This window comes from Meleagris gallopavo, chromosome 20 (assembly GCF_905368555.1).
Source record: "Meleagris gallopavo chromosome 20, MGAL_WU_HG_1.1, whole genome shotgun sequence".
NCBI lineage: Eukaryota > Metazoa > Chordata > Aves > Galliformes > Phasianidae > Meleagris > Meleagris gallopavo.
This window is the reverse complement of record NC_139423.1, coordinates 4045596-4068314: the sequence shown is the minus strand read 5'-3', so window position 1 is coordinate 4068314 and position 22719 is coordinate 4045596. Positions and strand designations below refer to the sequence as shown.

At 51.8% G+C, this 22719-nt stretch overlaps 1 protein-coding gene across 2 annotated transcripts in view; it reads left to right on the top strand.

The window, feature by feature from the left end:
* MGAT5B (alpha-1,6-mannosylglycoprotein 6-beta-N-acetylglucosaminyltransferase B) overlaps positions 1-22257 on the top strand; it is a 47830-nt gene extending 25573 nt beyond the window's left edge. For both annotated transcript variants that reach the window (XM_085240140.1, XM_085240141.1), the window contains exons 4-18: positions 3289-3401; positions 3487-3560; positions 4351-4518; positions 4979-5143; positions 5647-5816; positions 12539-12670; positions 13257-13390; positions 13522-13652; positions 13814-13819; positions 14757-14912; positions 15294-15440; positions 16510-16626; positions 20216-20290; positions 20454-20728; positions 21654-22257. In XM_085240140.1, the coding sequence (XP_085096266.1) occupies positions 3289-3401; positions 3487-3560; positions 4351-4518; positions 4979-5143; positions 5647-5816; positions 12539-12670; positions 13257-13390; positions 13522-13652; positions 13814-13819; positions 14757-14912; positions 15294-15440; positions 16510-16626; positions 20216-20290; positions 20454-20728; positions 21654-21852 (2062 nt within the window). In that variant the 3' untranslated portion in view covers positions 21853-22257. The remainder of the gene's footprint in view (positions 1-3288; positions 3402-3486; positions 3561-4350; positions 4519-4978; positions 5144-5646; positions 5817-12538; positions 12671-13256; positions 13391-13521; positions 13653-13813; positions 13820-14756; positions 14913-15293; positions 15441-16509; positions 16627-20215; positions 20291-20453; positions 20729-21653) is intronic.
* Positions 22258-22719: the final 462 nt, after the last annotated feature.

Sequence of the window (22719 nt, the reverse complement as noted above, 5' to 3'; positions counted from 1 at the left end):
GCTGAGTTGGTGCAGCAGGGCTGGGGGCAAAAGGCAAAGCAAGGGGGAGCAAATTAATGTATGAAAAAGGAAAGGAAAACTCAACCTCTGGCTGTGTTATGTGGCAAATGATCCGCCTGTGGGGAAAAATACATCTTAATAGCAGTTTTTGGAATGAGATGAATACTGTATACAGGGCATTATAAGCCACAGCGTGATCTGAATCGTAATCAACATGGGGAAGTATAAATCTGAAAATAATAAAGATGAAATCAATATTGATGGTTAGAAGTAAAAGTACTGTATTTGCTGTAGTAAATGGTTTTAAGTTCCCAGGGAAAAATTTGTTCCAGAAAACCTATAGCAATTTACTATAGTTTCAATGCTGGCATAGTCCCCGTGTATTTTGGTGGCATTTATATTGTCGCTATAGGAACAGTCAAAAAGCAGCAAGGAGAAAGGGCTCTGTGCAAGGGGGATGGCTGGGGGCAAGCTCTGGGTTTCACCGTGCTGGTGCTTTGCTGTGGTGTTTTTGGATGATAAACAATCTCTCCATCCTGCTTAGCTGTGGTTTAGCAGAATGGGCCCCTCACCTTGTCCTTCTCCAGTTACTAGGAGTAAGGCATCAGATTCTGATGAGCTCCAGGAAAACCTTCTTGCGTTCGAGCTTTTGCTTTTAACTGTCTTATTTCCTTGTCCTCTGCTCAGGAGACAAATCACTTTAATGATAGTTGATATAACTTCTACTTAACCTCCTTGTCGTCTCATTAATGCATTCAATGAAATGTCCTGCTCGAGCTGCAGCCCTGTAGTACCGGTGCAGCTTTCACCCCAAGCATGGAACTCCTTGCTCCAATGCTGGAGAAAGCTGGTTTGGGGAATGAAGGTGGTAAGCATGTGATGGGTGGGAGGTGGAGCGTGGCTCTCTGTTTTGGGTGTTTTCTATGATTATTTCTTCCTTTTAACGTATGAAAGATGCCAAGAACTGTGCTGGACATTTCAACTCCAAAATAGCTGAAGGGAAGAAAATATTCCCTTTCTTGATCCAGGTCGTTTCAGTTCTCGTTTCCTCTTAGGTAAGCCTTCTGCACTTTGAACATGCTGCACATGAACGCGACGTGGATGTCTTGTTCCAGAGAACTAGAAGTGCTGCTTGCACGCCATGATCAAACACACATTTAATATCAAAAGGCTCTGCCTTGAAGCCTTTGTGTTCAGGGAACAGCTGTATCATACAGAAGCCAGGCAGGCTGACATAAATGCCAGGATAAGTCTTGGGAACCAGCAGGATGCAGGCTGGTTGTGAGGATGAGCCCAGAGAAAGCCTTGGGTTCGGACAGTCCTGATCTCACATGAATGCATTTGCCAATTCTCAACCCTGGAGGATCTCACGATTGGGGATGGGATGGAGACGTTCAACCTTTCATAGAATCATTTGTGTTGGAAGGGACTTTTAGAGCTCATTTAGTCCAACTCCCCTGCAATGACACGGGCCTTTGGGATTCACCAAATTCTTGGCTGTTTGCAAGCTGGTTTAGAGCCTATCAGGGGTTGGGGTGGCTTCTAGGTGGAGGTGGAAGTTGTATCTGTTCCCATCCTCTTGCACTCTTGTGAGTGCTGAGGAAACATGGGGAGCATCTACACGACCCAACGTCCCTGTCCAATTTGAGCAGAAGGTTGGGCTTATTGACTCTAAATTCAGTAATTCTTGAGTTTGCTCCTATCCTGCCCATCCCAACCTTTTCTTGGTCCCTACAGACATGTACAGTGGTCTGACTGCTGCTTCCTCATGGATAAAGACCTGCAGAAAAGAGGGATTTAGGAGCTTTCAGGGCTGGCTCAGCCCTCAGACTGAAGCTGTGCTCACAAGCTAAGCTCGTCACAGGTCATTTCTGTGCCTGTGTTTTACCAGGGCCTCACAAGGATTCTTCCTGTTACAGCAGCTGGCAGGAGACCTGGGCTTTCTTCTCTGCAAAAGGTTGAAAGTTACTTGGGGGCAATGGCGTCCTCTGCATTTATTATTTCTTAAAAGCCTAAGATATGTGGTTCCCCGTGGAGGTATGCAGGTTGAGTATCGATGGTCATAAACCATGCCAGGAGGAAAAATGTGGGCTGCTTGCTGCTGGAGAATGGACCTTAAATCAACAGCCGGAGCAGTGTCGGTTCATAAACCCAGGATTTTTTTAGCCTTGAGGACAGAGGTACTTTAAATCGCAGCCTTCAGCTTCAGTGATCTGCTGGAGAACAAACATAAAACTTCAGAGGGAAGGACCTGATATCAGCACATATTTTTGTGCCAGCGGTATTCAAGGTAGCCCTTTTGGTTCTGCTCACTGCTTATGACATCTCCTTGTATTATAATGATCTCAGCAGCAGCAAGAAAAATCTATGACCCAGCCGCTGCAGAAGGGGAAATTATTTGCTGTGATAACAGCGCTCATCAAGGCATCGTTTGCAGTGGAAATGGCAAGTGGAGCATTGGAGGTGGAAATCTTTCTTTGTCGAGTGCGGCACCGCTGCTCACGGATTGAATTCTCTGCCCTTTTTGTACCTGAAACCAGATTTTAATTGACATCAGGCATCTCTGCCATGCTCTGTCACTCGTGCTGCTCTGTCTGTGCCATGAGATGTGTGGAGGGTAATGGTGCTGTTTACACAGCTGGGATTGATCGCGAGCGGCGGTTCAATAGCTGCCATGTGCAGCCATTCGAGCCAGTGGGGTTGGGTCTTTGACCACACTGGGATGGTGCTCATGGGCTCTATGGGGCCACGACATGGAGCTCAGTGCCAGCTTGGGCTACACTGCCAGTCTCCCTGTCCCTGTCATCTCCCCTTGCCCCATAGCCCTCACCGTTGGGTATGGAAGTCTGCTCATTGTTGGTGGGATTGGACTTCAGGCCATCCGTGCGTCGTTGCTTGTGATTCTCAGGGCTTTCTTTGCCTGTTGCTATTTGTGTCATCCTTTTGCTCAATTTTTGGTTCTTTCTCCTTTTTTTAACTCCCCGTGTCTTCCTGCGTGCGCTGCAAGGCCAATAATCACAGCGGAGGATTTTCAAGCATAGCACGTCTGAAATAACGCAAACAGATTTCGCCAGCATATTTAGCAGTTCCCGATGTAAAATGCAGAGATGTATTGCAGTTTATGAGCACACTGCAAAAAATAGCAGAAAAACTGTTTTATGTTGTTTTAAAGTCAGAACTCTTCAAAGCTCTCTGCTGAATGAGGCACTGCCGTGTTGCAGCCTACAGCCCAGCTCTGCAAGCCTGGATTTTCAGGATGTTTGTGGGGTCTCTCTTCTTTCTTCCCAGGTTCCAACCAGCGGCCGGTTTGATGGAGAGGATCCAAGCTATAGCTCAAAACGTCTCAGACATCGCAATAAAAGTAGACCAGATTCTCCGGAATAGCCTCATGAACGCAAAAAGTGAGTGTTGTTCTCAGGTGCCCAGCTCTTCCAGCCCCATCCGTTCCTGGTGTTGGCACCTGCTATCTTCCTTGTCTCTCTGCAGTGGGGGATGGCAGGAGGGACCAGTGCGAGGTGCCCAGGGACCCCAAGTACCCTGACTGCGCTGGGAAGGTGGAGGTGAGTTGAAGCTCCCCACATGCCTAATTGCCATGAGGCCACGAGGAGGTGTGGGGCTGTACCCACAGCTTTGCAGGCAGCAGCAGAACCAGCTCTGTGAGGCTCTCCCTGCCCGTACTTTCTGTGCTTAATGACAGAAGCACGGTGAGGATAAAGTGCTGTCATATCTTCTTGAAATATCTGGAGCACGGCTGGTGTCTGGGGAATAATCTCAGCGTGGCACAGGAGCACATCTCGTTATGGTGGCAAGGACCTCCATTGCTGACGCAATGTCCTGGCTGACACTGCATGCTCCCCACACCTGCACACAGCCTGGCATTTGGCCTTCAGTGTGATCTCTTTGTCAGAGAGCATATTTACGTGGGCTAATTAAGAGCATTTCCCCTCTCCCCTCCCTTGCCAGCCTCCTGCTTCCAGCCCTGGGCTGATTCTACCTGAAAGGATGCTGAAGGGTATATTGAAGCAACACTGGACTGGGGCACGAGTTTTTCCTCATTCCCCTAGTGCTGGGCATCCTTTCTATCCACAATTGGAGTTAATTTGGAATGTAATTTAATTGTCAAAGGCTATAATTCGATCTCCTGTCTGGTTGATTGGTGCATTTTACATAGCGGGCACAGCGAGCTGTCTGCGAGTAGATTTGTTGAATTAACTACAGGCTGGTCGGGGGTGATGAATGGGGGCTGCAATCAGCAGCTGTTCTGCACCTGGAACCACCTCAGGGACAGCTCTGGATGTGTGAGCTGGGAGTGTGAATGAGCCCCATTTGTGTTCCTTTGTCCCTTTGCAGTGGATGAGGGCCAGGTGGACTTCCGACCCCTGCTATGCATTTTTTGGCGTGGATGGCACCGAGTGCTCCTTCCTCATCTACCTCAGTGAAGTTGAGTGGTTCTGCCCTCCCCTGCCCTGGAGGAACCAGACGGCCGCACCGTCCCCTCCACCGCTGCCCCGTGCCCAGGTAGAGTCCATGGGATAACAATGGGGTCGGGGCTGTGACAGTGGTGCCTCCGAGGCAGTGGTACCAGCAGACCCCCAGCGCCCATCTTGATGCCACATGCAAGTGCTCTCCCCCCTGGGATGCCACAAAGAGGCACCAGTTTGGAAAACATCCAAGTGAAACCACCCCTCTCCAATGGACCCTGATTGCAATTTTATTACAAGTGCTCAGATTGGATGTTAAGAGAAGTTTCTGCACTAGAGGGTGGTGGGCATGGAGCAGCTCTGCAGGGCAGCAGGCATTTCCCTGAGCTGCTGGAGCTTTGGAAGCATTGGACACCGCTATCAGACTTAGGATTGAGTTTTGGGTGGTGATTGTGTTGGACTCAGTGCTCCTCATGGGTGCCTTCCAACGTGGGAAATCTCATGGTTATGTGATTCAGTGATGCCTGATAGCAATCAGCAGTGCTCCATTCCTGCAGGCAGCTTTCCGCAGCGACCTGGCCCCATTGCTGGAGCTGGTGGGCACGGGCAAGGAGTCCCTCAGCTTCATGAAGAAGAGGATCCGGCACCTGGCTCAGCAGTGGCTGTGGGCAGCCCGACGCCTCGAGCAGAAGCTGAAGGGACGGCAGGGGGACCAAAAACACGTAGGAGCCAATTGCATGGTGGGGTTGACGTGGGGATGAGGACATGGGGAGATGGGAGAAGGAGATCTGTGGGGTTCGAGCTGTGTTATCAGTGGGGTGGTCATGGCCATGGCTCAGGACACAGCTGGAAGCTGGGCAGGACTTTGGAGCCGGGTCCTGGTCAGCAGGAGGTGTCCATCCCTGGGTTGGCACCGGCAGTGAGTGGGGCATGGGGTGGCACGTTTCCTCCTTTCAGATGCTGGAGGCATTTTCCTGCTGCCCTCTAGGCCCCTTTCTACAGGGAGATGTGCTCTGCATCCATGGGCAGACCCCAGTGTGCATGGGCAAAATGGACCATGTCTGAAGATAGAGCTAGACACTGAATATTGGATCTTTGCTAATTGGACATAGACCGCTTGTCCTTACACCCGAGTGGTTTCCCTGAGTAATTTCAGCCTGCAGAAGTGGAAAGGGACCAGCAGTCATTTTTGGCTGTCAGCAGCTTGTTGTCCCTCTCTCTGCAGATCCTGATTCACATTGGCTTCCTGACCGAGGAGTCAGGGGACGTCTTCAGCCCACGGGTTCTGAAGGGGGGGCCCCTGGGCGAGATGGTGCAGTGGGCCGACATCCTGGCTGCCCTTTTCCTGCTGGGACACAGCCTGAAGGTGACAGTCTCACTGAAGGAGCTGCAGAGGTTGGTGCCGTGGGTCCCTTCCAACTCTAGGGTTCTATGAAACCAAGGCATGGTGCAGCTTTTTAGGGCAAGGATTTGCCCTGTAGTCGTGGTGCTAGATCTAAGCATTACTGGTGCATCACTGGCAGCACACAGCATCCCCCGTGTCCCCTGTCCCCTGCTCCCCAGTGATGCTCTTTGCAGGAAAGCATGGCCCCATGACTCAGCTGTCCTATGCTTCAGTGCCATAGAGGGTGCTCAGCCCCCATCCCTCCCCTGGTGTCGTGTGAGCAGTGGCTGTGTTCTTCCCTTCCTTCCTCCCCTCCCACCCTTCCTGCTCGGTGGCTGAGTAAGGCTGCCAGAAATAACCCCCATCCCTTGCAGGGTGGTGGCTGCAGTGTGACCTGGGTGGGAATTGGCCATTGCTGGGACACTTCTGCAGTGTGGCATATGGAGATGCAGAGCAAGTGCAAGCAGATGGCTGCACCCAGCCACTCAAAGCACTTGTGTGGGCTCCAAGAGAGACCAATATTCAGCAGAAAAGGTAAAAAGGAGATGCTAACTGCGTATGAGACACCTGGGCTCTGTTTCATGCTGAGTTATGACCGGGCTGGTGGTGCCAATGGCATCACAAAGCTCTCCTCAGCTGCTGCTGGGGGTGTGAGCTGCAGGGCAAGTGCCAGTGAAAATGCTGGAGAGGGCGGGTTGTGAATGGAGAACAGCCCTGTGCTGCCCTATGGGCCGCCAAGATTTTGGGTGATGCTTAAGCCAGCTCTGCTGCATAATGAGCCGTGCTGGAAAGGGAGTGAGAAAAATAAACAGCGATCTTGGAGAGAAAGGAAAAACACAATGAAAAAATCCAACCCAGCCCCTGCAGCATTCAGAATTAATGAACAGAATTAGCTCGCGACTAATTAACTAAAAAAATTATAATCCTGGTCCTCGTGCAGCTTCTCAGAAAGGCACAGGAATGCATTGCGGCCATCTCCATGCTGTGCCCCGTGCTGGGTTGGACTGACACACTGAATAATGTCCCTGTGCCCGAGGATGGGTGAAGTTAATGGCTGGCAGGGTGTCCTTGTTGTTATCTGGTTCTCTTTTGTGTTTTTTTGATGGAGGGCCTCATGGTGGTGGTTTAATGAGGGGAAGGAGCCCATGCATTGCCCTGGGATGGGGCTCCTGGTCTTGTCTGGGTCTGGAGGAAGTCCTGTCCCTCTGGTGGATGCAGGGGTCCCTTTGTGGGGTGCTGAGCAGAGTTGGTGCATCCGTCTCTTTATTGCTGACCTTTCAGAGACATGCCTGCTGTGGGGCACTGTGGCTCAGAGCAGAGCAGAGATAAGCCCTTACACCACAGGAGCAAGCAGGAGACTTAGCTGAACAAGCGTGGTTAATAACGAGCTGTGCTACCATTAATCTCACATGCTTAGCCAAAGCCCAACGGGGGCTTCACTGCTGCGGGTGTGCAGAGAGCCTGGGATGCAATCAGCAGCTCAGCCTGCAGCCAGCAGTCTGGTTTGGAGATGCTCTGCTCCATAAATGTGAAATGTTGATTCTGCATTTTGTGCATTTCTCTTTGGTAACCCCTGCTCGCTTTGCAGCTCGGAGTTGTAAATGCTCCTGCCCAGCACGGCCTTGCATCAGTATCCGTGAATTATTCAGCATGAAATAACCTCTCTCCTGGTTTGTCTCTGCGTTTCTGAGCTGATTTTTATACACGTATTGATCATTGGCAAGGGATTGCTAAAAGGTTTGCGTGCGCGTGCTTCAGCCAACAGTTACCTACGAGCAGCTGTTCATTATTAGTGTGTGTATTGATTGCAATGCAGCAGTGCTTGGAGGCAGTGGTCAGGATTGGGCCTGTGGTGCTGGGGATCAGGCAGGATCAGGAGGAAGTCCCTGTGCAGGAAGGCAGCAGTTGGAGGGCTGGGTCTGAAGGTGGATGCACTGTCCCAGACCAGTGCGTTGCTCCCCTCCCTGATGGGCAGTGCCCCAGTGTGCTGCATGTCCCCATCACATCACTTAACCCTTCTGTTTCTGTTGCACTCTCTGTCTGTCTGTCCTGGTTGGGCAGATCCCGTAGCTCAGCACTTCCCAAAGAGCTGAATTATGGACACACAACATCTCCTGCTTCAGCTTTTAGCTACTCATTCGAGACCTGTGAATGACACTGCTGTGACCTACCATAACTGCTGAGCAATGTGCAGGTGTTTGTCGTCTTCTGTGAATTTGTTAGCTGCCTCCTGATGTGAGGCAAGAGGCAACACATGAGATTACCCAGTAATGGGCATGAAAAATTGCTGGGCACTTGTTAGCTGTGCTGGAACACGGCTGTGCCCCAGCTCCCAACGAGGAGAGCAGCAGCACCAGGCTGCACAGCTGCACTGTGAGCCTATGGGTGCAGGGAGCTGAGCCTCTGCCTCCCCAGCCCCCCTGCAGACATGGCACGGTGGGCTCCCGCCCCATCCTAAATGCAGCTGTTGATGAGATGTGATGTGATGATGGGCACCGGTGGCTGTCATCATGTCAGCATCACTGGCTGCATGTAGGGATTGCTGGGGAGGAGAATGGGAGTGATGGGGAGCATCGATCTCGGAAACGCTGAAAGGTGCTTTTGAAATTGCCCCCTTGAAATTAACTGCTCATAAGGCAGGACAGAAAGTCGAAGAAAACGGGATTTGATGCCTCGTGGGGTCAGTGCTTTACGAAGTGTTCTCGGAGCTTAATTGCTCTGGTGTCAAGTCCTGGGCTCATAATATGGGCCTTGGCAAGGCACTTAATTCTAGGCATGTGCTCGTTCCGTGCTGCCACCCCAGGGGTGCAGGCAAAGGGCATCCCACGTGGGGCACAGCATGGCACGAGGCTTTGCTCAGCCCCAGAGCCACATCCCACAGCCGAAGCTGCAGCTCCCATCTCGCTGCCTGCCATACACATAATTAGAGCTGCTATTTTCCTGCGCTTTCCACCGCCGCTGAGGTGTACTCAGGCTGCAAAAACGGCCATTCGAATGGAAACACGGTGTCCAGCTGAAGGCATTTCTAATTATTTTCTGGCAGATAAAAGCCATCTTTCTGTCTTGCATCTGTTCGCATGAAAGCCAGCGTGGAGCCCGGGCTGCAGGCATCACCACCCCTCTGCAGTTGGCAGACACAGTGCTGGCATCACACCGACGGCCAGCAGTGGCCCTGGCTGTGTGTACTGTGGTTGAGCTGGGGTAGCAAGAGGCAGTAGGCTCTGCCCAGGCTCTGCCAGCACCAGAGCTCCTGCTGCTCTTCATCCCAGACAGTTCTTCATCTTTCCTAGGAATGTTCTTCGTTCATTGCTGAATTTCCAACTAAAAAGAGCTGTTCTCCTTGGCAGCGTGTTTCCAAATACAGGTTCATTTAGCTTGGCATTGCATCCTCAGTGTATCTTTGGGGCTCAGCTCTGCGCAGATCTCTTCCTGGCTCCCTCCAGTCTCTCCCATCCAGGAAGTCAAGTCCAGTCAATTCCAGTTAACTTCAGTTGACTCCAGTTAACCCCCTTTCATTCCAACAGCAACAAGGGGTGGCTTGGAGATGTGCCAGGCAAGGAGTGGGGATGAGGGTGAGGAGCAATGGGGAGGGATTTCCACCACCTCTGAGGTCTTCATCCTGTAGGAGAGGAAGGTGCATAAATTAGCACGAATTACTGAGCTGTTAAATTGCACTCCTTCGTGAAATATGTTTATTTTGTAGCCAAATGAGGACTCACTGGCTGGCTTTGGTGCCACTGCAGAAAGTTCTGCTTTAATCATGGAGAGGTTATGATAATCTTATTAACCACTGCGGGATTTAGCTGGGTATTGTTGAATTTTGAATCATAGAGTCATTATGGTTGGAAAGACCAAGAATGTCATCCAATCCAACTACCAATCCAACCCCACTGTGCCCACTGACCACATCCCCCAGTGCCACATCTCCATGGTTCTTGACCACATCCAGGGATGATGATTGCCTCTGCCATGGGCAGCCTGTGCCAATGCATCACCACTTTTTCAGATAAGTTTTTCCTAATACCCAACCTGAATCTCCCCAGGCACAAGTTAAGGCCATCCCCTCCCATCCTGGAAGAAAAGTTTGGGTTAATTTGAAAATAGGTCAATGGGATGTAAAGATAAGCCTGCAGTCATCTGAATTCAGAGAGCCTGCCCCACACTCAGGAAGGGAATGCATCCCCTTGGTTGATTCAAGTATTTACAAGGGGAAAATAGCAGGACAAGAAGCTGCTCTAGATTTATTCTGGAGTGGGCACAGCTGGTGGAGGCAGCTGGCAGAGAGGAGCTGGGCTCGCATCTGCCAGCACCGGGGGGAGCTGAGTGGGGAGAGCGGAGCTGAGCTGAGGGGATGTGATGTGGGCAGCACTGCAGGCAGGTCCCACTGGGGGGGTTTCCTCCAGGTGTAGTGCTGGGGTCGAGCATTTCTCGGAAATGCTCACTGAGAAAGAAACATTTTGTGCTTGTCAGTTCTATTTGCGTAATTTCAAGCATCGTTAATAGGACACAGTGTAGGGAAAATCATGGAAATCTCACTCCAACCATGAGTGAAATTGGGCTTAGGAGAAAATTAGTTGGCTTAACTGGCAAATGATGAAAGCTCGAATAAAGGATGTTTAAATAAGGAGGAAAGGGGAAAAAATCCCACTGCCCAGGAGCTGCAAACCGGATTTGCATGATTAGAATATTAAAATCAGCGCTTAAAAAGTGTTTAGGAAGGATAAGTAAACAGGACAGAGAGAAGCTCTGCTGGAAAAACACTGACTCGATGCTGGGAGCACGAGGGATGCTGCAAGCTGGGGAGAGCTGGCAGGTGGTGGGGCTGAGCACATTGCTGGTGCCTGAGGGAAAAAACGGAGTGTACGTGAGCAAATGTGGAGTTTGTTATTGTGTCTCTGTAACATCCTGGGCATCTTCAGTGGCTTAAAAATTCCTCTTCTCCCACTTGCTACCATTGGGAGCAGCCACCTCTGTCCCCAGAGGGCTGAGTCTGCTCACTGCCCTGTTTATCTCATTGAGGTAGTTCTTGGAGGTGAGAGCTTTTCTATTCCTGCCATCTTCTCAATCTGTTGTGTCATGTAAAATTGCCCATAAAAGTGATAAAACTGCAGCTTGTTTCCCCTGCGGCTGACCCGGCCGCTCTGCCCAGAGCTGGTGCTGATATTCCTTGTGACAGGAGCACTGAACCAGCTGCAGACACAGCTTTTGCCTTAAATTGAAAATCTGTGCTCACCCTGGCTTTGGACAGTAGTGTGGTTCCGCGGTCTGGTTCCATGATGGCTTGTTCTGGAGTCAGGGTCACTCCTGGGAGCTTGAGGTCACCCTTGGTCTGCTGGTCCCAGGCTGGGATGGGGCAGGAGAAAGGATCTTCCCATTGCACCAACCCACTGGGAGGTCCTTGTCCTCAATGTCTTTTATTCCTAAGAAATGAGGAAATACCTCCAAGGATAGGTGGGTAGAGCCTACCCACACCGAATGGGGCCAGTTTTTTGGGGCCAACGTAGAATGGCCTGGGTTGAAAATAACCACAATGATCATCCAGTTTCAACCCCCTGCTATGTGCAGGGTTGCCAACCACCAGACCAGGCTGCTCAGAGTCACATCCAGCCTGGCCTTGAATGCCTGCAGGGATGGGGCATCCACAACCTGCTGGGCAACCTGTTCCAGTGAACGGGTTCCCCCACATCTTGGGGCCAACAACTTGGGTTCTCTATACTGCTCTTGTGAAATAATTGAGGAGTTCACATCTAGAAGGAAAATTGAAATCTAGCAGGAATATTGAAACTGAGGGATGGACCATTTGTATTTCTGAGCAAACTGCTGTGCTGAAATCACAAGTACATGTAGCAAGGATTTTTGAGAAACCTGCTGGAGTTGGAAGGTGTCACATTTTTTCTTTTCTGAGAAGGAGGAAATGTGGTCCAGACAAGCGGATGGGCTGTCAGGCTGACATCAGTAGTACACTTAATGCAACAGCTTTGGGGAGAGCGATCCATCAGTTCACGGAGGTAATTGGAAAGGGAAGGAAGCATGCTGCTGGTTTACCAGCCGTGCATCATGCCAGATTAATCACACTGTGTGTTGGGGCAAGGTAACTGATGATCTTGATAAAGAGATTGTGGTCAATCCGGTTTATCTGGATTTTCATAACGCATTTTATCCGTTGCAGAAGAGAAAAGGGTCTGAGAAGGGTTATTTGAAGGGGCTGACTGAGAATCCTAGGCAAAGGCTCCGAATGAGGCCCACAGTCTGACTGTCCTGGCTTTATTAGGTTATGTCATTAATGGGGCAAAATCACAGAATCATCATAGAAACACAAAATGGCTTGGGTTGGAAGGGACCTCAAAGATCATCCAACCCTTGTGCCACGGACAGGGCTGCCAACCACTCGATCAGGCACCGGGTCAGGCTGCCCATGGCCCCATCCAACCTGGGATGGGACATCCACAGCTTCTCTGGGATGAAGTCAGAAATATGAATAAATATGCTCAACATCCATGGCAGATGGAATGCAGAGCTGTTCTCCATGCCCCCCAAGCAGCAGAGGAGGAACCCCAGCCCATCAGGGAGCTCTGCCTGTGGGCAAATATTTGGGGCAAGGCTGTCCCTGTGTCTCCCAAGGCACAAAGACAACACAGATGCCATAGGGCTGCCGGATGACCCCTCCGAGGCACCCATCAGGGAGGAGAGCTGTGTTCTTCAGAGCTGATTGGTGCCTCCTGCTTCCCTCCAGCAACTTAGGGGTGCCTCCAGGCCGGGGAAACTGCCCCTTGACGAACCCTTTGCCTTTTGACCTGATCTACACCGACTACCACGGCCTCCAGCAGATGAAGCAGCACATGGGGCTCTCCTTTAAGAAATATAGGTGAGAACACCACTTCTTTCTCATGCTCTATTTTTCCTTAATTAGCAAGCAAAGGCAGATCTCGATGACCTCAAAGGACAACAGGTGAGCAGAGGTTGCCACCCTACTGTGGCAGTGGGAGCCTTTGATGCCTGCAAGAGGCAGAGCCCCGGCGCCGGTTCCTTCAGCACCGTGACAAATGTCAGCATCCCCTGGTATATCAGCAGCCAGGAAAATATGCAATTTAATTTAGTGCTGATAGTCCTGCTATTTATTATGTTTTTTCCCATCTCTTCCACTATCCTGCACAATTTTATTAGAGAGAAAAATGACAGGCAATGTTATTGCTTTTATTATAAATGCATTTGCTCTCGCATTCAGCTTGTTGTTGTTGTTTTTTTTTTTCCCTCTCTGGTTTGATGTTCCCCTTTTCTCCTTGCTCTCGTGCTGGTAATGCCTGCCTCAGCAGTCCTGGGATATTGGGAAAAGCATTAGCGAGTCTTCAGAAGATGCGTTGTTTTGGAAACCACCAGGGGGACAAAAGCCCAGCAATGGGAAACCGCTCATTTAGGGCACGGGATGTGATGGGTTCTGTCTCCTCTCCCAGGTGCCGTGTTCGTGTCATCGATACCTTTGGGACGGAGCCAGCCTACAACCATGAGGAATACGCCACGCTGCGCGGCTTCCGCACCAACTGGGGCTACTGGAACCTGCACCCCTCCCAGTTCATGACCATGTTCCGTAAGCACTGCCGTAGGGACGCAGCGGGGCCATCGTGGGCGCTCAGGCACTTTGCCGGTGTTTCACATCGCTTCTCTTCCAAGCTCTGGAGCCGCGGTCCCAGTGTGTCCCTCTGTTCTTGGTATCCGCAGCCCACACCCCGGACAATTCCTTCATGGGCTTCGTGTCAGAGGAGCTCAACCAGACCGAGAGGCAGCGCATCAAATCCAACAAAGTGAGCAGCATGGCAGTGGTGTACGGGAAGGAGGCCAGCATCTGGAAGGTGCGCGACTGCAGGCGCCGGAGCTCCCAGCTTGTCCTGGTCCCATTCATAGAGGGCTTCTCCCATTCTCATCCATACATTGCCATTCCATGGCACAAAAGGAAACAGCTAACTCTTTCTTCTCTTTTTTTTCCCCTCGGTGCTCCATGGTGATACTCCAGCTGCAGGTATGGTGCTGCACCCTTTGCATTAAAACCTCGCGTTTGCCTCCTGGGGCCTCAGCACCCCCAGGGAACAGGTCTGCCCTCCCTGCCTGTGCCCTGCTTGCCAGATGTGCAGGCCAGGATGCACTCCATCTTGGTTAGCTCGATGTGGGGAGGTCCTCAGGAGAGTTAAAATGAACTTTTGCCTGCCTTAGCATTGCAAACGTTAGCCCCTTTTAGCCAGAAGTCATGAATTACACCTGTTTCCCCACACTGTGCACTGGGGTTTCTCTTAGGGCTGGTTCTCCCCACCAGCAATGCTCAGCAGTGTTTTATTGTCATCTCCCCAAGTCCTTTGCATTAGGGAATCGCTATCAGAACATTGCCCAGTTGGGTGTTACCATACCCACGGCCACAATGGCACCCTGCAGCTCTGCTTGACCGCAGAGAGCTGCTTGACTTCTTTGCTCTGTATGCAGATCTGGCTGATAGCCATAGAGAACTGTGGGATATGTGGCTGAGTGCAGAAATGCAGTGCTCAGAGAGGCGTTAAGGCAGCATGCGCAGCTCTCCCAAGTTCCTCATTTATACCTCCTCCTTCCCTCCCAGTCTGCTCTTTAGGGGCCAGAATAAACTGAAAATATAGCATCCAAAGCACTGCCCCTTTGTGTTTTTCCGAGCAAAATAATAAAAAAAAGAAAAGAGCAATAGAGAAATTGTTAAAATGGAAGGCTGCTTTGGAGAGCAAAAGCCTTCAAAGAAGAAAAATGATAACCCCCTTGATTTTCCAGGTAATAAAACAGGCGGGAGGATTAAACCCAAGAGCATCTTAGGGACTTGTTAGGTGGGATGTGGGGCTGTTAACGAGCCCTGGCTTTGCAAACCCCCCTGCACCCAGTGTGTTGCAATCCAGCAGTCTGTAGCCCTAATGCTGGCATCAGGGCGCTGCTTCCTTCTGCAGGGCAAGGAGAAATTCCTGGCCATCCTCAACAAGTACATGGAGATCCACGGCACTGTGTACTACGAGACGCAGCGGCCGCCGGAGGTGCCAGCCTTCGTCAAGAACCACGGGCTGCTGCCACAGCATGAGTTCCAGCAGCTGCTGAGGAAGGCAAAGGTGGGCTGCTCCCCTCCTTATGGGGGTATGGGAGCTTCTCTCTGCAGGGTGGGTGTGATGCTGGTAGCTATGGGTGAGCATTGCAGCTTCCACAGCTGTGAGCACCCCACTGGGCTGTGAGTTGCAAAGCTTCCTTCAAATGTGGAGTAGCTTCTGAGCACTTAAGTTTAAGTTCTAAGCATTTAAGTTATGGGATGTTGAGCTGCATGGAGCTGCTGTAGTGGCTTGCTGCACAAAGCAGCACAGGGGATGCTGTTGGTCATTGGGAACATTTCTTCTAGGGCTGGGGGACGCTGGTGGGTGATTTGGAGCCTCTCCTGTGGGGCTGGGGACTGATGGGTCTGCAGCTCCACATCACCAGCTTGGGTTTTCTTCCCACAGCTCTTCATCGGCTTTGGGTTCCCCTACGAGGGTCCGGCCCCACTGGAGGCCATCGCCAATGGCTGTGTGTTCCTGCAGGCACGCTTCAACCCCCCCCACAGCTCCCTCAACCACGAGTTCTTCCGTGGGAAGCCCACCTCCAGAGAGGCAAGTGCTCGGTGGGGAGGAAAAGCACCCAACTGAGATCTCTGGAGAGATTTTCTCCAAATCCTGACATGTGAATGCATCATCCCAACATGCATCTGTCGGATGGAAGGGGCTCTGCTGTGGGTTGCGGAGGGGAGAGTGGTGCAGGGATGCTCACAGACACCCTCCCCCAGAATCCAGGGTTCATTCCCTTCCCGCTGTGCTGATCCATGCACATCCCTGAAATAAGGATGTGGAATAGGGGCTGGTGTTCTGCTGGTGCCTGAGCCCCCTGAGCCCATTGTATTTTTGTAAAATGAGGAGGATGTGGGGACCTCAGTGGTGCTGCAGGAGTATGACACCCCTCCCAGGCTTGCCCATTGCTGGGAATTCAATCTAAGCAAAGCAGGAACTCTTTAAAAGTTAAAGGGTTGAGAAAATTGCCTCTTTTATTATTAATGAAGAGGATAATGCAGCACAGTTCTCACTCCCTGAGCTCGGCTGGGCTGTGCCACATTGTCCCCAATGGCTCCCAAGGTTCTGGAGTGCCCTGGGGTGTTCATGTGGAGGATGGGAGGAGGTGCTCACTGCTGGCTACAAATGGGAAGGGAGAGCAAGCAGGACAAAAAGAAAAGCATGCATTGCTCTGCTCCTAGCAGGTTCTCCTGCTTTGCAGTGCCTTCCAAGATATCTCAGTATCCTCTCTCCTCCTGCCCCCAGGGCTCTAGCTGCCTTTTAGCAGTGTGAGGCTGGAAAAGCAGCATTTGGTTTACCAAAAAGGAATGATTTCCCCCCAAACTGCCCAGAGAGAGGTGGGTGGGTGGTGGGGCACTGACGCAGCACTGGGGTGATGCAGCTTCCAGCACTGCCTTTTCTGGCAACCAACCTTTCTGTGCCTTCAGCAGTGATGGATTTGCTATCGTTTCTGGAGCTGTGATGTGATACTTCCACAGAGCTTTGCCATTTCGGGTGGTTTGCCTGGTTCAGGCTGTGGTTACCTGAATTATGGAGCTGGGGGTGCAGCTGGGAGCGGAGCATCCCAACCTGCAGGAGTTTCACAGCCGGAGGCTGCAGCTGTGTTGTGTTATAGGTGTCCTCCCAGCACCCGTACGCTGAGGACTTCATTGGGAAGCCACACGTGTGGACTGTCGACTACAATAACTCCGAGGAGTTTGAAGCTGCTATCAAAACAATCCTGAGGACCCAGGTGAGAAGGGCTCCCCAAAATGAGCTTCTCAGGATGAGCCGTGCCCTCACCCTGCTGGCCGTGTGCAGGTTTTGGGGTGATAATGCTGTTGGGGTGAGCACGTCACCGAGCAGCTGTGCAGTGAGGAAATGTGGAGTCGGTGTGGATGAGGTCATGTAGGTGCCCAGCCGTGATCTCCGCTGTTAAAAAAGGAAAGGTAACAAAAATAAAGAAGGGTTGTGAGGAAGTTGTGCCGCAGGCTGATCAGCTCCAGCTCCGGATTTCTCCCCGTTCCCACGTCAGCTGCTCATACAAATGCAGTTGTGGTGCAGACACAACACATCCTTCCTCCTTTCCTTAATTAACATCTCCTACGTCGCTGAGAGGAAGGGGGGGAGCGGGGATGAGGCAGCAGCACAGAGAATGTGGCAGCAGCCTGGGGTTGCCCGGCTGCGGGGTTTTCTGGGCATTTTGCGTTGCGGTGTGGCACCTACATTGGAAATATGGCTTCATGGTCTATTGAATGATGTCTCCATGGAGCTGGGAAGCCCCCCAGGCCCCTTGTTTTGGAGGATCCCCATTGCTTTGCTGCTGCTGGCCGTGCCCCTGTAGGGGCTGCCAGGACGTGCATGCATAAATTCATCCCAAAGGAATACAACCCATTGCAGTGTGCTGTAACAGCTCTGCAGGGAGATGTTCCCACGCACCAAGAGGTGCAGGGGGGTAAGCCCACCGCTCCCCTCTGCCCTTTGCTTTTTTAAAGGTGGTCTATGTATCCTCTGCAAGCAGAGCAGGGAGTGAGCGGAGCAAGTGTCAGCAAGTGCCTGTTTGTTTGTTTTTAACATAGATATCTGTATTAGAGATGCTGTCACAGCAATTAAGACTAAAAATTGACCAACCTTACAGCTCTAAAAGCCCCATTATTGGCTTTGGCTTTGGGAATCCCTCGGTATCTTGTCTTTAAAATACTGTTGGTTGCAGCAGGAAATGAGAACAGCTGATGGGTGTTGGGAACGGGCAGCTCAGTGCTCAGCCAGGTGGGAGGAACTGTTTTCTGCCTCCTTTTTTTTCCTGTAGCAAAACAGGGCGTTGTGTTTTCAGACTGTTTGGCAAATCTCTCCTTCGGAATAATCACCATCCATTTATTTCTTTCGCCCCAAACATTGCATTTCACCATTACTGAAATGAAATAATGTGTTTTTGTTTCCCATCTGCGTGTCTTTGTTTGGAAATGCCCTGCTAGGAAAACTTCTATCTGAAATGATGCATTTCCCTTTGCCTCACCAAACCAAACAGATTGCCTGACCTGAAACAAAGCATTTTTCTCCTTGCTGGGAAATGTTGGGAATTAAAAACTGACCTGAAACTGGTTTTACTCTTTTTTTCTTTTCCTTTCTTTTTTTCCTTTTCAATTTCCCTTTTCCGTTTTCTCTTTTCCCATTTTCCTCTCCTCTCCCCTTTTCCCCTTTTTCCCTATTCCCCTTCACTCCTTTTCCCTTTTTCCCCTTGTCCCCTTTTCCTTTCCTCCCCCCTTTTTCTTTTTTTCCTTTTTCTCTTTTCCTCTCCTCTTTTTCCCTTTTCCCCTTTTCCTTTTTCTCATTTTCTCTCCCCTCTTTTCCTCTCCCTTTTCCTCTCTCGTTTTTCCTTTTCCCCTTTTCATCATGCCACTGAAAAATCACCAACCACGCACCTTTGGCTTTGCACCTTCAAGGCAAATCTCAGCTGAGCGCTTTCAGGAGGGTGAAATGCCAACCCCTGCTGTTGTGCCAGCGATGAATTGCAGTCCTTTGCCAGAGGTTGGGGTGAGAGGGACAGAGAGGTTTTCAGGCACAGCCATTTCTCAGCCTTCAGCTCTTTCCATTTGTCCCAGCACAAGCCATTTAACAGACCCAATATTCTGGTGTAGCGAAGGGAGAAGGCATCATTATATTAAAGTCAAATATACAGGAATATAATGGAAAATTATACATTTCAGCCTATGCTTGAAAGAGTGGCATATTAAACATCACAGCGAAAATAGCTGGTTCAAGTGCTCCCAACCTGCTGCCGGAGGGCAGCTGACAATTGCATTATTTTTCTGCTCATTACTTAGGGATTTTTTTTCTTCCTTTTCCTTTGGAACAAGGGAGGCAGTTCTGGGATACCCAGTGGGGTCTGTAAAAAAAAAAAAAAAAACCCAACCCCAGAGCACCTGTGCGTTTTGCATTGCATTCCCCACTGATGCATGCAGGAGAGGGATGCAAAATCTCTTTGCAAGAAAATGGCAGAGCATCACCCTGTGCAAAGCTCCTCAGCACTGCTGTTGTGAGTGCAGGAGTGAAAGGCTGAGCACTGCAGCCCCAAAGCTGTAAGATCTGGCCCTGGTTAACTGAGCAGCATCAGTGCCTGTCATGGTGTCAGCACCAATTACACTGCACACCTGTAATGAGACAGAGCAGCTGCGATTTCCAGCCTTGCTGAGATCTCAGGTGGGATATTTATGGTGGAGAGATGCTTAGAGGGATCTTGTTGGCAGGCTGAGCCTTTGGAGCTTGGCTCTGACAGGTACTTCAAAGGAGACAGCTATTTTGGAGGTGCAGAAAATAGAAGCAGCAGTGTTTTCCGGATGAAGTATCTGGGGTATTTTTTACTTATCATCCATCCTTTTCATAAAGCTCTGCAGAGAAGCAGAGGGGAAGGAGGCCTCCAGAACCTGCCCAGCCCGTCCCACAGGAGATAGAAAATGAGGGGAGATGTGGGGATGGTGATGCTGCAGGGTTTGGTGATGCTGTGGAGTTGGGGATGCTGGGGGCTTTGGTGATGCTACGGGGGTTGGGGATGTTTGCGGGGTTTGGGAGGAGTTGATTTCAACACCAGGACACAAGGGCAGCTCTCAGGAGGGAGGTGTGATTGGAAGAGCTGGTGAGGACCAGCAGTGTTTCATAACCCATGCTATAAATACACTGGTTGTTGAAGTGCTGCTGGCTCTGCATAAATAGCAGGTAGGAACGTGGGGCTGCGGGAGACGTATTTGCTCCATGGTCCCCACAGCCCTATGTTGGCCACCAGCACCTTCAGGGGGATGGGCAAATGCCCCCAGAAATGGCTTGCTTGGGAAACTGGGGTGTGGAGCAAGGTGACTTCATTTGAACATACTGAGGTGGGTTGAACCCCATTTAATCCTTCACCCTCTTTCTCTTAAACCTGTTTTTGCTGCAGAGCTCTTGCAGTCCTCATTTTCTTCCAAAGAGGAACGAGGAATACCATGCTGAGATCCCAGCCCCACAGGGGGTCCGATCCCCGCAGTGCCCTCACATGGTTCTTGCTATTTTTAGGGAAGGGAGATGAACTCAGTCAGGAGCAGAATGACTTTGCTCCACGTCTCTCTGCCTGATGGTGGATGAAGGGCAGGAGCATCACCCACTTGGCCAATGATAGGAAACGCACTGATAATGGGAAATGCATCCCATCCCTGGCTTTGTGTTTTGGGTGCTGAGGAACGGGCAGTGGTGATGTGATGGGAAACATTCCGTGGGCTTCAGTGCCTCAAGGTGCTGCTGTCAGAGCTAGAGCAGGGCAGGGCTTTGTCCCAGGGTTTCTTGCTTCAGTGCTGTGCTCTTCCCCTGCACAGGTGGACCCTTACCTGCCTTACGAGTACACCTGCGAGGGGATGCTGGAGCGGATCCACGCCTACATTCAGCACCAGGTTGGGCACCGTCCCTGTTATGCTGGGGAAGGAATGGGAGAAATGCTGGGGAGGAACCGCTGTGCCTGTGAGGTGTCCCTGCCAGGGATGCTGAGTCCTGTGAGCCCCACAACTACGCATCACCTTTCCCCTTCGAGCACTGACCTATTCCCTTCCCTTCCAGGATTTCTGCACCACGCCATCCCCTCCACCTCCTGCCAAGGCCCAGAGCCCCGCTATGCAAAGCCCTCCAAGCCCTCTGGTCCTATCTCCCAACGCCACCCACCTGATGTGGTCCCCCAGCGCCCGCCGGGACCCCCACGCCTGGCCGCCAGCAGACTCCCTGCAGGTGTGGCTATCAGAGGGGCAGCATGCCTGCACCGAGACGTGCCGCCGGCGTGGGCTGGTGTGTGAGCCCACCTTCTTCAGGTTCCTCAACAAGAAGGAGGTGTTCCTGCAGTGAGTGTCCTCAGCGGGGCCGTGACACCTCGGGGGGGCTGCTGGAGGGGGTCCCCAGTCTCCAGGGCGATTGGTTCTGTGTCCCCAGCTCCCCTTGTCCTCGTGTCCTGTGTCCCCAAAAGCCCCTTGCACCCACGGCAGCCCCCTGCTTGCTCCAGCAGCTCTGTGCTTCCACAAGCAGTGATAGCATTGGCATTTGCTGCTGTCCCGCTTCCACCCCGCTTCTCTCCACCTCCCGCCCGCTCTCTCCCTTTCTGTCTTTTTTACATCTTTCTCTCTGAAAACTGCATTTTGAACACACAGCGGTGAAGTTTTAATAGAGTATAAATCTGCCACCAGGCTCCTGGCAGTTCTGTGGACAATTAAGATGCCAACATTACCATTTTTGTCACGCCGGCCAGACAGGCGATTGGAGCCCTGGTGACAGCTTTATGGGATGAATTAGGGCCAGGGCTTGCATTCCCTTTGTGCCCCCCATCCCTGGAGCTGGTGCAGCCGTGGATGGGCTGTGGGAGGGCCATGGAAGCATAGAGCAGGGGCAGCTCTTGCTTCTCCTGGGGTTTTTGTGGGTGTGTGTCCCCATTTTGCTGATCCAGGGGACAATGGGACATTCGCTGAGGTTGGGTGCACTTCCAGGAGATGGCATCTGCTTGTGGAAGTGTGTGCAGAGCAGGCAGGCCTCTCTGTCTGGGTAGGATATAACGTTTTTAGTGGAGATGTCCACGGTCCACTCAAGACTTGGGTTGATTGCACGGGGTTTGGGGTTTGACAAAGGGTGCCAAGCACTCACGGATCCTGTACCCAGCAAAGGTCCAAGCCAAGGCTTATCACATGGGTAGACGGGTTGAGCATCACCTTTAGTGAAGCACCTGACAGCCTCCCCGCCCTGGAACAGCCGCCTCCCCACCTTTCTTTTCCTTCCCAGGCTCAGCATCACCTGCGACAGCACCGAGTACGAGATGAACCATCTCTACCCGGCAGTGGCAGAGAACGTTCACGAGTGCTACCTCCAGAAGGAGCCGCTGCTCTTCAGCTGCGCGGGGCACAACTCCAAGTACCGGCGCCTCTGCCCCTGCCGCGACTACCGCGAGGGCCAGGTGGCCCTGTGCAGGGACTGCTTGTGACTCGGGCCCCGCGGCGGTGACGCACCGTGTGCCGCCGGTGGCTTTATCTCAAAGCTCGTGCAATAGCCGGGGAGGCAGGACGGGATGCGTGCCGAGCCGGGGGTGCTGGGCTGCAAAAAGCCACGTCCCGATGGTCGGTTCCATTTTCCTCTTGAGGCGCATCGTCCGACCGCATCCGAACCCACCTGGACCGCGTTGGCGCTGGGATGGGGGTGGCGGGGAGAGGGAGCTGGAGGGGATCACCCTTCCCTTCTTCCGTCCGTGGGATGAGCCACCAGCAGACTGCAGTTTCAGGGTTTTCATTCTCTTGAAGCATCCGAGGTTGTTTTATTTATTTATTTTCTATCCCCCTCCTTCCCTCCCCCCCTTCCCAGAATGAGTGGTGAATTAAAGGGGAACAAAATACACCCAGCCCTTCTTGTGAGGAGTTATTGGGCTGTGCTGGGGGACCCTTCCTTGGCGGGTAGGGCAAAACCTGAGGGCAGTGGTTGCAATGGGTGCAAGCAGCAGGGCTCGGCCTGCAGCACAAGGCTGGGGCTGAGCAGTTCTGCGTGGGGCTCCAGAGGGATGCTGGGCTCAGGGCTGTGCAGGGTGCTGTGCACCATTGTGTAGGTGGTGGCACGGTGCTGCTCCTTGTTTGAGGCAGGAGGAGGTGCTGCAGCAGCTGGCATGTTACTGGCATGGAGTGAAGGTGGGGGCAGCTGTAAGGCAGAGCAACTGCAGCAACAACATTGTGCCTGCATCCCCCCAGCACTGCAGCTCCTGCCTTCCCAACCAGCTGTGAGAGAAGGTGAGCTCCAGGCCAAGAGCTCCATGCAGCAGCTTCACTCCTTTAGCTTCTCTTTAAGCTCATCATCTTCTTTTTGA